Below are 15,207 nucleotides of genomic sequence, written 5' to 3'. Positions count from 1 at the left end.
TCAGTACGTTACTTATGCAATGTTATTGGTCTAGATATATTCCCGAATAATCAAGTCAACTCAGTCCTTTTACCTCACTCTCGTTAAAATGATACTTGATATATATCCGTTATGTATCAACATAATTCAACTTTTTGTAAACAGTGAAAGATTGTATTTGAGAGAAATTTATACTCATTGGATGAGCCAAATGACCCAAAGAGAGACGGCCTAAAAACGTATCAAAACAGACAAGACAACAAACCAAACATGCATGGTGGTCATTGTCACATGGATATACTCAAATTAGACTCAGCCAAAATTGTGCCATCCAATATCAAACTATGTACAATTTATTTCAGTGGAATTCCATTTGTTTACAAAATTAGAAATAAAAAAAATGTTTCTTTCCAATGAAGACCATGAGAAAACAAAATACATTGTAATTTCTCAACTATATTACTCATTCCAACTTCAAATTAATGTTGTCTCGAGACACCCAAAATAACTATAATTCTTTACAACTAAATGATCCTTTGTTCGACCGATTTCAACGTTTCATTTTTCTATTTCCACTACATCATAAAAAAGATCTTGGTTTGTTTTTCCAGATCACAACTTCTTCCTTATGAAGGATCCTGTACTGATCCACTCATAACCAACTGAATCACATTGGAATATAATATTCTCAACATTCAGAATAACTGAGGTATCATCAACGTCTTCCTATAACTATTTTCTTATCTTTATTATCATTATTTATCTTTCTCATCATTTAATTCATCACAGAACAAACATCACCTGAGGATCCTGTACTGATCCATCATTAAAAAAATCAACCGCCAATTTGCAACATCAGTCAAGGACTAAAACAAAAGAACAATATCAATTGAAAATTCTCACTATTGAAAAAAAATCAGTATCCAAATAGCTGAACTATTTTGTCCCTCAGAAAATATATACCTTTTCAGCGTACATTGTTCTATCCAATATGTCTTCAGTTCGACATCAAATAAACATATCGTAGGCCTATTCGTCACCATAGCTGACCGTATGTCTTGCGAACTTGGGTTCGATTACTTTCGGTGACTAGCGGCGAATCTCGACATCCTTCGGCAACTTTCGACTACTCTCGGCTCCAGTGGCCATTTGGTCTGCGGGGAAACACGTTCTACTTCGGTACCATCTATACATTGAAATAAACCGATAACCTTTCTACAATGTATTCTAAAATCTAAAACAACATTTTATTTTTTTCACTTGAAAATATCTAAATCAATATTCAATCACACAAACATCAATTCAAACTTCTCTGAATTTACTATCATGATTACAAACATTTAGTCATTCCACTGTTCAAACTTTTGATGACTACCTACTAGCATCAGCTACAAAATATCTCTTCAGAATTACATAAGTTTATACCAATGTAGGAAAATACATGCTAATCTTCCACAAAACTTTCACAATATATCTGACATCATATCATCTTTAACATGTAAGTTTTCAATAAAAAAAGAGAATGAAAAGTCATGTTAATCTTCCACAAAACTTTCACAATATATATGACATCTTATCATCTTTAACAAGTCATTTCTACACTCACCGATGAGTTCAGCAAACCGGGCTTAAAATTGGTTTTATAGACCTTTATTCTAACCTCATGCAGGTAGTAAAATTTAGCAGCTCAAATATCAGGAAAATTAGCTGCTCGGAAGTAAGCTTTTAAAGGCGGTTTTCCACTAGGGCGCGGACAAGACCAGGAGGTTTACTGACGGATGGTCTGTTATCACTTGGTCTAATCATCAGATGGGCTAACAACATTCGGGCTAAACCCACTTACATGTAGTCAAATTCACTTTTGGTCTAATGACCACTTGGTCTAATAGCCAATTAGTCTAATGACCACTTGGTCTAATAGCCAGTTTGTCTAATGACCACTTGGTCTAATAGCCAATTAGTCTAATGACCACTTGGTCTAATAGCCACTTGGCCTAATGTCCAGTTGGGCTAATCGTCACTTGGTCTAATTTTCATTTGGTCTAATTGCCATTTCGTCTAATGTATTTTATTATCACTTGGTCTAATTGCATTTGGTCTAATACCAATTGGTCTAATGACCACTTGGTCTAATAGCCACTTGGTCTAATAGCCACTTGGTCTAGTCCTCACTTGGTCCATTATTCATTTGGTCTATATTGCAGTTGGTCGAATGTGCAGTTGGTCTAATTTCCATTTCGGCCAATTTCCACTTGGTCTAATTTCCAGATAGTCTAACATTCATTTCGTCTACATGCCATTTGGTCTAATTTGTAAAGTCTGCATGGTGACTTGTTTTCAATTTTCTGGTGAAATTTTAAAAGTTAGTTTCCGCGCGCCGGCTTCGAATCTTCACACGCGCGCCCCTCGATATTGGAGTACAGTTAGAGTGACGTATATTTCGTCCCCAACTGAATTTTGAAAATATGGGGATTGTCGAAAGCCTGTAAGGACGAAATAATATGGGGATTAAACAAACTTTGGGGATTTTTTTTTTGTCTGTTTCAGTTTGTTTTGTTGTTGAAGGTTTTGGTGAAAAGCAATCAATTTTTTCTGTAAAATAACGCTATAGAGGTGGAAAAAATATGATATTTATTTATCCACCTTTATGTATACGATCTACTGTAGATACATGTAGTTAAAGCTGGCTTAACCCATGGTTCCCAACTTTTCAAGAAAACAAAAATCCCTGATTTTTATCTGATGAAGTTCAAATATTCCCGAATTATTTGAACCTATTCCCGGTTTCTCATGTTTTCTAAGTTGTTGCTGTGAATTACATGTATTATTATATTTTTTTAGTTATGCATGTATAATGTACCACTAGGCCTATACTTGTATTGTAGTAAAAGAGTCTACACCAAAAAAAAAACATAACATGTCATTCAATAAATGCTGTTTTAATATACAACAAAATATAACAGAGTCTGAACGACTATCGTGCTTTCGACTTTTGGGCCGATTTTGCCCTCAACTGAGGCATTTTCCCCGGATTTGAGGCAATCCCTGACTGGAGAAACGTCTAAAAAATCCTTGGTTTCCTTGATTTCCCTGATGGGGTGGGAACCTTGCCAATCTATTTTAAAGAGGAGGCTAAGAAGTAGAACAAAAACAGAATGAAAAGATATTTAAGATGAATGACTTCTGTGGTGATAACCGATAAAGGTCTGCAAGCGTAGACTATACTTTGTTATTACACGTCAGAATGATGTGGCTGCTACCAAGATGGTCGCAGTGATGTTGTTGCAGCTAACCCGATAGACCTGTATAGTGTTATCAAACTATATCTAACTGGTCTGTTATTTGCCTCCAAACTAACTTTTGAAATAACTAAACAAAATATTCATAACAAAATTACATGATATAATGGCTTTGTAGTTTTGGAATCCCCAAAACTGCATAACTAGGCCATCAAGTTCAAGTATCGTCCGTAATGGTGCATCACAATGATTTAAACATAAACATGTTTACCAAATACGTATCCACACAATCAATCTATTTTCGTCCCTTTCTTCATGATAATTTTATTCTGATGAAACCCCGCCATTCGACCATTATAAGCAGGTCCCGAACTTATTGTTCTGTAAATGTGCATGCGGTGATGTAATGATTATGAGTAGGCCTATGATTTAATTTTCATCATCATCTTATAATCAATATACAGGCCTAATTGTAAGAATTATTTGATTAGAATAATTTATTTATTCTCATCATCGACAGTCCTTCACGGTGAGGTTTTGCGCCCACCAGCCGTACCCCGGCTCTACCCCTCCGGATCCTGTCGATATGTATTAACTGATGCATGGTATTTATCCATTACGTACTATATTTGCTAATTCTAGATAAAATAGATAATAATGAATGATGCTATATTAGAATAAATGGACATTAGACCAAGTGTGAATTAGACCAAATGAAAATTAGACCGAATGACGATTAGCCCAACTGGTCATTAGACCATTTGGCTATAAGACCAAGTGGTTATTAGACCAATTGGATATTAGACCAAGTGGAAATTAGACTTAATGGAAATTAGACCAAGTGGAAATTAGACCAAACGGTCATTAGACCATGTGGCAATTAGACAAAATGATAATTAGACCAAGTGGAAATTAGCCGAAGTGGAAATTAGACCAAGTGGTGTTAGACCAACGGGAAATTAGACTAAATGGTTTTAGCCCAACTGCTCATTAGACGAATTGGATATTAGACCAAATGGGAATTAGACGAATTGGATATTAGACCAAGTGGAAATTAGCCCAACTTCTTATTAGCCCAAATGAAAATTAGACGAATTGGATATTAGACCAAGTGGGAATTAGACAAATTGGATATTAGACGAACTGGTTGTAGACGAAATGAGTTTAGACTAGGTGAAGTTGGACGAACTGATAAGTAGACCATGTGGTATTAGACCATCCGATAATTCACCGACCAGGAAGGGTTGCGGAAGCTACTTTTGTCATTTCGGCATGCTGTCCGCAACCAAATTCCGTAAAAGATTATGCAAATGATCTTGTTCTAGGACACAACCAGGACTGTCTGCGTATTGTCGTAGGACATTCCTGGGACTGTCCTAGGACAAGATTATCTAAATAAATTTGTCGGCGTTCGGTGCGGACAGCATGCAGATCGTATTAGGACAGAACCGGAGACATTTAGGACAACATCACGAGTGGTAAATTCAAGGACTAGGACAATCGGACAACTTGCGAATACTCCATGAAAATTATCGTTCATATATTTTTTTAATGAATTTGGGGTGTTATTTGGTGTGTTTTTTTCGACCACAAAGACTATATAGGATTTTCTTTTATTTCAAATCAAATTGCATCATGTTGGTGGAAATCCCAGGGGGACAGGGGCGACGCGTCCCCTAACTTTTTGGAAAAGGGGGCGCATTTGATATCAAATACCCCCCCCCCCTCCCCTCCTCCCCACTTTTTGGAACGAGCAAAAAAAAAAAAATAGAAAGAGAGGGAAAAGAACCAGAAGGGAAAAGAGGAGAGAAAATGAAGAGAAAAACAAGAGGAGGAAGACGAGTGAATTAAATAAGATGAGGGGGGGGTGGGGGATTTTCATGTCATGATGCTCGCATTGCCTAAGCTATGAAATTTACAAAGCATTTCTCGGACATTAAGTTTTCAATTTGTTTGATTTACAAATAGATTTTATAGTTTTCTGTAAAATAACTTTATCTTATGGTCTACATATGAACATTTTCCGCTCGCGCTGCACGCTAGCATTATTTGATTTGTCAAATAACAATTCTCTTCGTGTATTCCATAATTTTTTGAAAAATATCCCTTTTTAGGCTGGTCTGATTGAGAATAGTATCAGCTAAAGCTGCGCACTTGTATTTTGATTGGGGAGTTATGTATACCTGTATCAATTGTAACAAATTATTTTAAATTCTTCTTTCATGACAGTTTATCAAAATTTTCGGCTCGCAATTTGCGCTCGCATTACTTTTGTTACAAATATATTAACCCATGCATCCTATTCATGATTACAAAATGTCCAGTTTTCTGACCTTAATATCAATTTCGCGCCCTCATTTAGCTTATTAGATTAATAAGTAAGATAATAATATTTTCATGATTTCCTAATAGTCATTGTCCGTTTTTTCAGAATGGAATATCGACAAGTTTCATCTCTCCCTTAGGAAGATAGTCATCATAGTCATAAGAAGACAAAAAATGTCCTTAGAATGTCCCGGTCGCAACTTAAAATATATGTAATGATAAATATATCAACTTGAGCTTTGCACTCACATCATTAATTAAGCGCGATCCATATCTAATTCGTAACCGCGCTTAAATTCTTTTTTTTTTTGATCGGAAAATCAAATATCTTTAGCTCGCTCATCGCGCTCTTATTATTGATATTATAATAAAGAATGTAATTAGAATGTCCAGATTCTAGGTCTGAATCTAAACACGCGCAGCACGCATGTTAATTTAGATACGAATATTGTGCCAGTTTCAGATCAGATTATCAAATTATTAATGTAGGAATATTATCCATTTATCCAATTATCCATCCTTTTCCTGATTAACAAAACGTGAGATGTCGAATTTCGTTTCGGCTCGCGCTTCGCGCTCACATCAAGTGTATAGCCATACCCCTATCCTGTTCATGATTTTAAAAGGTGCTTAGAATGCCCAGTATTTAGGTCGGAATGTAAAAATATTGAGCTCGGCTTCGCGCTCGTATCATTTGATTGTTGAAATATGTAGGCTAAAGGAAAGTGTGTTTGTCGGTGTAATAGTATTCACTTTTTGAAAGCAGATTTTGTGCATTTTTATACATAACAATAAATTATCTCGGATCTTGATTTTTTTCAACTATGGTAACTTTAAAAAGACTGCATATTATCATAGCTCTCTTTATAACATTACTTTCTTATAATTTTTCCACAAATTAATACATATATTACAAAAGAGGAAGAAATCAGGAAGTTAAGATGCAAATTGCTTTCGACAGGCACATGCGGATCAAGGGGCGAGGTGGTCTTGCTCCCCCTTTAAAAAAGTACAAACAGAAGAAAATTAAGTGAAATGGAAACTTAAAAAATGATATGGTGAAAAAGAAAGGGGGGGGGCGTGCTGATAACGGTCCTCCTCTCCCTGCTGCTGGCTTACCCCTCCCAGTATTAAAGAGATATACAAACAGCTCAAAAGAAATAGGAATAAACAAAGGAGATGAATGAAATAGGAATAAACAAAGGAGATGAATGAAATGCGGTGAAATAGAATCAAGTAGGAAAAAAAATGCGACCATGAACAGAAAATAATTGGCCGAGATTATGAATGTGTACGATTGGAAATATCAGTTTTAATTTTTGGACGAAAATGTGAATCCAGTGTCTAATCGCCTTTGCCTCCTCTTGTACCAATTGAAATAGACTAAGAAAGAAAATGTAAATGGGCAATTCCAGGATGCCGAATGCGATCGCTACGCCCTATTGGCTGCGTAAAAAAACGAAAAATTGAATAACCAAAGAAGAGGGGAAAAAAGGAAGAAGAGTGAAGAAATTGCAGACGGGGAGAATATCAGCGTTTCAGCTAAGTCAATTTGTAAAAAAAAACGGTTCATTTCGCGCTTCATACTTTCAATAGTTTAATTATAAGAAGATTGTGCACGCTGTTCATTTTTAAGAAAAATACTTAGGTCTTTTCGTCTTTTCTTTTTCGTCCTTGATGTTTGAAAGAAGTAAGTTCGCGCTTCGCGCTCATATTCTATGTTTATGAGAAAGATGTTTTGTGCACGACTTTTTTCAGGAAGGCCTATTTTCTTGTAAAGAGTCGTGGTGTAGTGGTTCTGACTCCCGCCTTGTAAACGGAGAGTCGTGTGTTCGATTCCCACCGCGGTCTATAAACCGTCCTTTGGCAAGACGTATTGCACACCTTGCCACTCTCCACCCAGGTGCTAAATGGGTACCCGGTTGGATGCGAAAGTTATTGTATGCTGGATTTGGCCAGCACAATTTTGAGATTGCGATGAATGCAAGGAATGCTTCCCAGGGTGTGGAAATTTTGCACTTTTCATGTGGGATTAAAATGAATCCTGGGGTAAATTGTTTTGAGCCGTTCTGAGAAAAGCGATATTTATAAACTTGCTATCATTTATTATTATTTTTTTCTTATTAATGACATCTCATTCATGACCAAACAAAGTGCTTAAAATGCAATAGGAATATAAACTTGAATTTCAATTTAAAATCTATACCTGTATTATTAGTTTTGTTATGATATTATGTCCTATTCGTAAAGTCAAGCGCTGCCTATACGGTCCTTTTTTCAGTCGAGTACATTAAAATAATCTAGTTCATAATCAAACGTTACATTAAACATATTTTTATGTTCAGTACAGAACAAAATAATCTGCTCGCATCATTGCCAGCTTAACTATTGCAAAAAAAAATATTTGAAAAGTCAACTTTTCGGATCAGAAAAAAATGATTGAAATATTCCTCCTTCAAGTCTGTAACCCCCCCCCAAAAAAAAAAAAAAAAAAAAATCAACTCGTGCTTCGCTCTCGCGTAATATGTTTAAAAAACACTGCTTGAAATATTAAGTTCGCAGGTTTGTTGAGTGATATACTAATTATTCCCCTTGACCCCGTACTTTGTTACTTTTTGTAATTTTCTTGTCTTGTATTATCCCGTTGCCCCATCTAGTGCACTGACCACAAATGGCTTTTGCTACTTTTGTACTTGTTCCATACATATTAGCATTGGATCAACACATTCCTGAATCACTCCGCTTGCCTTCCTCTTCCAGTCTGAAAGTTCCTGAAACAGTCCGCTTGCCTTCTTATTCCTGTCCGCACGTTCCTGAAACTGTCCGCTTGCCTTCTTATTCCAATCCGCACGTTCCTGAAACGTTCCGCATGGCTTCTTCTTTCCTTCTTGATGCTGACCTGATTGCGGATGGTTTCCGGAAGACGCGGGAGGGTTTAGGAAGGGCAAGACATCATCAGGACAGGGTCCCGAAGGTGTCAGGAATTCAATATCCGCGTCCAAATTTTGGTCTCGACCAAAATTTGGATGCGGACAAATTTTGATTTCCCGAACACCAGGAAGGGTTTAGGACAGCGTGCGGACACTCCCAGGAATGTCCGGACAGGTTGCGGAAGGGTTGCGAATTGCAATTATTACATTCCGCGCGTTGTCCTGACGCTGTCCTGGCCCTAGTGGAAAAGGGGTATAACAGGTAAGTAAAATGTAATGAATTTTCTTCTGGCTGGCTCGAGAAAAACTGCACGGAGATGTGTGCCCACCAAAGTATGGAGATAGTATGTGCCAAAAAGCTAAATGGAAGGCTACTGAACACATACTCTTGTCCAGAAAAATCCAAAGCAGCTGGTCAAAAAGATTGGATCCCTGCCTGGGACAAAAAGGAAACAAAAGGGACCTATCCAGGCAAGGCAGAGAAAGATCACGCCCTGGAAAAACTATTTCAATTACCTAGTCATCGATGGTATCCTAAATTAAAGAAGCACTGCTCATTAGAGAATAAAAATTAAGATTCATGTCTCTTTGCTACCTTGGCTCGAGTACATGGTTAAATTGTTTAGGCTAAAACAGAAAAATAAATAAATAAAATAAAATGCATTTTCAATGTGACAGTCATGGCGGTGAAACTACTGCTAAAGACAATCGTCAAGATATTTCATACATTTCTTTACTGATAAACAACGTACCTTGCACTTTGTTATTTTAGTTTCATTTCTTTATTAATGTATTCATGAAGTGCAGCAGTGTCTTTCGTTTATTTCTTTGCCCATGGCATTCCTTTTTCAAAATATGTATTCAAGTATGTCAAATGATTCAGTTGTGAGCGTGCAGTGATTCTACACGTTACTTAACATTTGAAGTGGCCTTTTTCGACAAAAAGTTGTCAATTATCGGAGTTTTTTTCAAGTCAGCTGAATCTTTGACGTACGAAGACAGGGACATCACATTCGTGTAAGTTGGACATTAGTATTGTGTTTTTGATGGGATGGATTTGATGTAGATTTGTCAACACGGAAATGAGATTGTAACCAGTGCGTGATTATGGTCACATTTATATGCTGTTTTTTTGTGAGAATATCAGAAGATAATGTATGAGGAAAATATTGAGACAGACGTACTTGACGTACCCTTCAATGGTAAGAATAAGTGAAGAACGCTCTGAGTCTATAGAGGTAAGGGGCTTTATTCAGATTTTTTTTTTTTTTTTTGGGGGGGGGGTTGACAGGCTATTCCGGGGTAAAATTGTGTGCTGATTCCAACAAAATCAGTCTTATTGACCGTACTCACGACATTTTAGCCATTTTGGCCAATTTCTTTTTTACAAAAATTACCACTTTGACGACTCTTTTGGAAAATGGTCCCTTACCACAATGCTTTTGTAACCACATCCAATTAAAATGGTCAATCCTAAGTAAAAATGCATCCAGATGCCAGATAAAGGGGTTTCACTCATCAAATTATGCTAAAATGTCTCATTCCTGAAATAGACCAGTTCGTAGTTACTTCATGGACAACTTTGGTCAAATGACCTTTCATTTCTTTCATTATGATAGGCAGATTTCAAAGCAAGATATTACGTAAGCTTGCCTTACATAGCACGATAAAGAAATTGAATAGAACAGGTGACTAGAATAGCACACCAATGAACACTTTATGAAGGTATTTGTTGCATTCCTACTTTGAATGCATATCGTAGCATGTTGCACAATGTACTTGGCAAAGTGTGAAATACCAGTCGTTCGTGGACGCATTGTTGTTTTTTGTGGATGTAAATGAAAACCACAATTCTAAAGAATATATGAATAATCAAGACATCAAAGTTGATGCTTATCTCATTAGATTTTAAACCACCATGTCACTTTAGTACAAATGACCTTCCTCTGATCATGCGCAGAAAGGAACTACGAACTGGCTTATTGCTGCCCCATGTGAAGTTTCCATTTATATTTACACTGTGGTCAAGGGTGCTAAAATCATGACCACAGTGCATGGTCAATACTTGATGTAAAGGATTTCATCACATTTATCAACACTCTTCACCGATTATTGGTAGTTCATGCTGATAATGACACTGACCAACATTTAAGCATTTTTTTATCATCAAAGCATGAGTGGTCACTGGTAATTGAGGAAAAAGTGGTCAAAAGGACCACAGGATCCAATAGTTAGGCCAATAACACTGTACTATTAAAATCATTGTATTGTATTTTTTGATAAATTTTGATAAATTATGTTATTAGTCGTTTTGGGGGCCAAAAGAGCCCAAAATGACCAAAAGATTTTAAATAGGGTCAGTAATACTGATTTATTTTTAATAACTATAAAACTCTACACAATATAGCCCTTTAAAATGCATTCCCATCTTATAAGGGAAGAAAATAATACACGCTACCTCAAATTCATGCCTATTTGAACAGTTTATTATGCAAAACTGCGCGAATGGTCAGTAATGTCTAAAGTACTCAAAATGACCGTCATAGGTCAAAATTGATGGGATAAGTTACATGAGGTCAAAATCTCAGCTCTTAAGATATTCAATTTAAAGAATTAATACACCAATGTAAGGGGTCACAGTACAACGATTCTGGTGACATTCGAAGTACTTTTGGATAAATTAAACTTGTACTATTGGTTATTTTGAGGGACATGAATTACCAAAATGACCATGAGCTTTTATATAGGGTCATTAATACCCCTTTCAGAGTGGCCTCTTCATATTTCCCCGGCGAAATTCTCCGGCACGCATCCCTCACTTCCCCGGCGAAGAAAAAATGTACCCTTTCGCAGTGACATCTCTTCCCCGGCGAAAGTCAACGGGTGATTTGCTCGGGGGGGGGGGGGGAGTGCAAACCCGGTGTCAATAAAGCGCGCGTGTTTTGTACTCTTTCCTTATTAATTGCAGATACTTAATTAATTTTATCAGTGAAGTTTTAGAGATAGACGGCTGGTAAACACTTCTCAGCAGCAGTTGGTGATCAGCTTACTTGGCACGACCATGCAGAATTAGAACGAACGAAAAGAAAATTGTAAATAATATTGCTTCTTACCGATTAAAAAAAGGTTTTAACAAAATTTAAATATATTCTAGAAATATTAGAAGCAAAACCAAAGAAAAATCTAAGTATTTAGATAGTTTAAGCGCATTTTTAGCATGTAAACTAACGCTTTTAAAATATATTTAACTTTGGAATGATCGAATAGCTCATAAAGCGTGGCCTTCTACATTTAGCCGCGGAATTCCCACTTCAGGGATCATTTTTTTCTGGAGGAAAAAAATGACATCTGACGTCATTAAGGAGGAGGAGTTTTCCGGTTTGCTTTCATACTGGCTGTTTCACCGGGGAACTTCGCCGGGGAAACACTTTCACCAGCGATGTTCTCCGGTGTACCTTTCATACTGGACACTTCGCTGGTGAAGTTCGCAGGGGAAAAGCGCAATATAAAAGGGGTATAAGACTGATCTATTTGGAATCAGAATACAAATCTACATAAGAAGGATCTTTGGATGCATTACCACTTAATAAGGGAAGAAGATAATACACGCTTAAGACCTCAATTTCCTGCCTATCTGAACAGTTTATAATGCATAACTGCGCGAATGGTCAGTTTACATGGTTTATAAATGACCCTCATAGGTCAAAACTGACAAAATAAATTATATGAGGTTGATCGTTATGATCCAGCGCATATTTTAAAAATAAATGTGGATTTCTAAAGACATCCAATCTTTGTTCTGATTAATATTTGTAACACATTTAGGACAAAAAAAAATCATGAAAATTGTCCTTTTTGGTCAAAACATGGCCAAAATGACCACTTTTATTGTAATTTGGCAAATGAAACCACTTTATCTGGAATCTGGGTGCATTTCTACTTAGGATAGACCCTTTTAATTGGATGTGGTTACCAAAACATTCTTGACATTCTGTTAAGGGATCATTTTTCCAAGGAGTGGTCAAAATGGTCATTTTTAACAGTGCATAAAATAGCATTATTTGATCAATTAATATTGTGAGATTCCCTATGCCACTCGCCCTAAATCCCATTTCTCTTTCAGCACTTTCTTTACAGCTCCCCACCTTAACCCCCTTTATTTTCACCACTCATGGCTTCTAAACTCAGCTCAGATGAAGAGGGCGCTGTTTGTGAAGAAGCCGACTGCGAATCGATTACTGACGTCACGTTCTATGTGAAGGAAAAGAAGAAGCTCTGTCATGACTGCGCATTGAAAAAAGAATGCATCGGGATAGCACGAAGAGGTGTACCTAATCTCTTCTGTAAGGAACATGACGAATTAATACGTTTGTACTGCAGAACACATAACGTAGCATTATGTTATTCCGATGCATTTACAGCTCATCACGAGAAACCTTGCGTACGGCTGACTATAGAAGACGCACTGCGGAAAAACAAAGCAAAGCTCACCATCCTTCAGAAAGCAGTGATGGACAAATTGGAGCTATTACGAGTTTATGGGATTGAGATTCATCACTGTAAACAAGTCCCAGACGAACATTTGAAAACTATTCAGAATGAGGTTGATTCCGAAATCGAAGAGGAGATCGAAAGAGACAGAGCCAAGGAAAAAGAAGATGCTGATAAAATCGACAAGGAAGTTGATGGGGAAAATGAACAGCATCAAGAGGAGATTCGGAAGCTCCAGGATAAAATTAACCAGAACAACGAGAAGAGAGAGGAGCGACACAATGAAAATCGTTTAAACGCAGAGAATAGACGAAAACCGATAATTGATAAACTGCGCATTCTTCAGAAGGAAATTCAGAACATCGCTCAAGAGATCGAGAGAAAGATTGGAGAGCTTGAAAAATCATGGCAAGACGACACCAAATCAGCAGAGAAAGCAAAAGAAACACTGGACAGACTTCTTGAAGACGATACAAATATTGTCATAGATGGACATCGTGTGATTGCATCAGTGAGTGAGGAACTAAAGAAGGAACTGAATGAGGGTGAGGTGAAAGAAATAAATCGTGTTGTATCAGGTGTGAGGTTTGTGAAGAGTATTAGGAGAGAGAAGTATAAAGGAAGAATTGATGGGTATGATGGAGAGTGGAAGCGTATTGATAAAATCAATGTCACAGATAAAATCAAATACCCGGGCATTGTTGGATGTATAGATGAAGAAAAAGTAATTATCAAAGATTGGAAGATTGATGGACACACCTACATGTTAGATTTGAACAGTAAAACCACACAGAGAGTGATCAACGGTAGTGATACGTCCATTATATACTCATGTGCAACGCTGAATGACGATAAGATAGTATGTGGTAGATTCATCAACAGTTGTACAGGAGACAGTCTACCTGGGAGCATCAGTGTATACGACAGACAGTGGAATCGCATCAATGACGTCACAATACCAAGGAACACGACGCGTACTGGTGTAGGGGTGCGCGTTGCAATCGATCAGGATGGGATGATCATCGCTGCTGAAGGGAGTCAGTCTATGATATACGTCATCAACCCAGCTAATGATGATATTGTCAATACCATCACGTGTAAAGAGAAGATATTAATGTACGATGTGCTGACATCAGGTCACATCATCGCTCGACCTTTACCACCTGATCGCAGAGCACTCATCATTGACAGAGAGGGTGATCATATGGAAATCCCCCACAGTGATGTCATCTTGAATGTGTGTGTTGATCGTATGACAGACGACCTCTACGTCGTGACGTCAGATGATGAGTACAAGACGTGTGTGATTGATCAGGTGATGAGTGAGGGTGATATGAAGAAGAGAAGAGTAGCATCATTCCCTTTATCAACTATACTGGATAGAAAGAAGAGATTTAGTCACCTTGTCTTATCTCGAATAATGATGACGTCATCAGGGAATATGATTGCATGTGATGGAGATAATATTCTCATATTCAAAAAGCGATTCATCTTCTAGATCCATGACAGACAATAATACCGAACAAACAAATGATATTGGGAATGTTGCTACATCTTACCATTATATGCTTTCAAATTGAAAAGAAAAAACAATGAAAACGCATTAGTCATTGTAATTCATGGTTTCTTTGTGGGTAAGCTTCATAGTCATATTGGAAACCTATCAGGGATATGCTCTTTTATTGTACACGTTGTGTCAAATTATGTTATACTATACGCCGTTGCTTTCTTGGCTTGTAGTCTGGCAGCCCAGGAGATTTATTCAACCGAAAGCCGGACGAGCAAATGACCCCATAGCTGGATGACATGGACCCTGTAGTTTACAAAAATGCATTGCTGCCGGGTTTTATCCGTAGTCTTCCCACCGAAATGACGTAATATATGACGTCACTGAAAAATGTCCCTATTTCACAATTTTTAGACATTCTACACATAGCATGAAGTCAAGGGAGCATCTATCAGCCAAACCATGCTTGTTTTGTATGAAACTTTCAAAATATATTGTTCAAGTGGTGCAAAAAAAGAACAGGAATTATTGTTTACATATGCAAATTACGTCATGAAATTTGCATATCATTAGTTTGGGAGATTTCTTGCATCAAAAATTGTCGAAAATCGATTTAGAAATTTATTTTATTTTTTAGTGTACTTTCTTTGATTTATTTCCTGTCAAGCCTAATATCGTTCTCTTCATCTATATCTATACTTTTAGAAAATATATGTCAGTAATTGGAAAAGGCATT

The 15,207-nt window shown here is 37.0% G+C and overlaps 1 protein-coding gene across 1 annotated transcript; it reads left to right on the top strand.

The window, feature by feature from the left end:
- Positions 1-12,602: 12,602 nt before the first annotated feature.
- On the top strand, positions 12,603-14,675 carry LOC135156416 (uncharacterized). The gene has a single exon (XM_064108856.1). The coding sequence runs from the start codon at positions 12,645-12,647 to the stop codon at positions 14,460-14,462; it is 1,818 nt and encodes a 605-aa protein (XP_063964926.1). The 5' UTR covers positions 12,603-12,644; the 3' UTR covers positions 14,463-14,675.
- The last annotated feature ends 532 nt before the right edge of the window (positions 14,676-15,207 follow it).

The sequence above is a fragment of the Lytechinus pictus genome, chromosome 13, assembly GCF_037042905.1.
Source record: "Lytechinus pictus isolate F3 Inbred chromosome 13, Lp3.0, whole genome shotgun sequence".
In the NCBI taxonomy this organism is placed as follows: domain Eukaryota; kingdom Metazoa; phylum Echinodermata; class Echinoidea; order Temnopleuroida; family Toxopneustidae; genus Lytechinus; species Lytechinus pictus.
This window is presented reverse-complemented; position numbering and strand designations above follow the sequence as displayed.

What these genes read in the sequence shown, in the direction of transcription:
- LOC135156416 (XM_064108856.1), top strand. Translation starts at nt 12,645, where the DNA reads ATGGCTTCTAAACTCAGCTCAGATGAAGAGGGCGCTGTTTGTGAAGAA.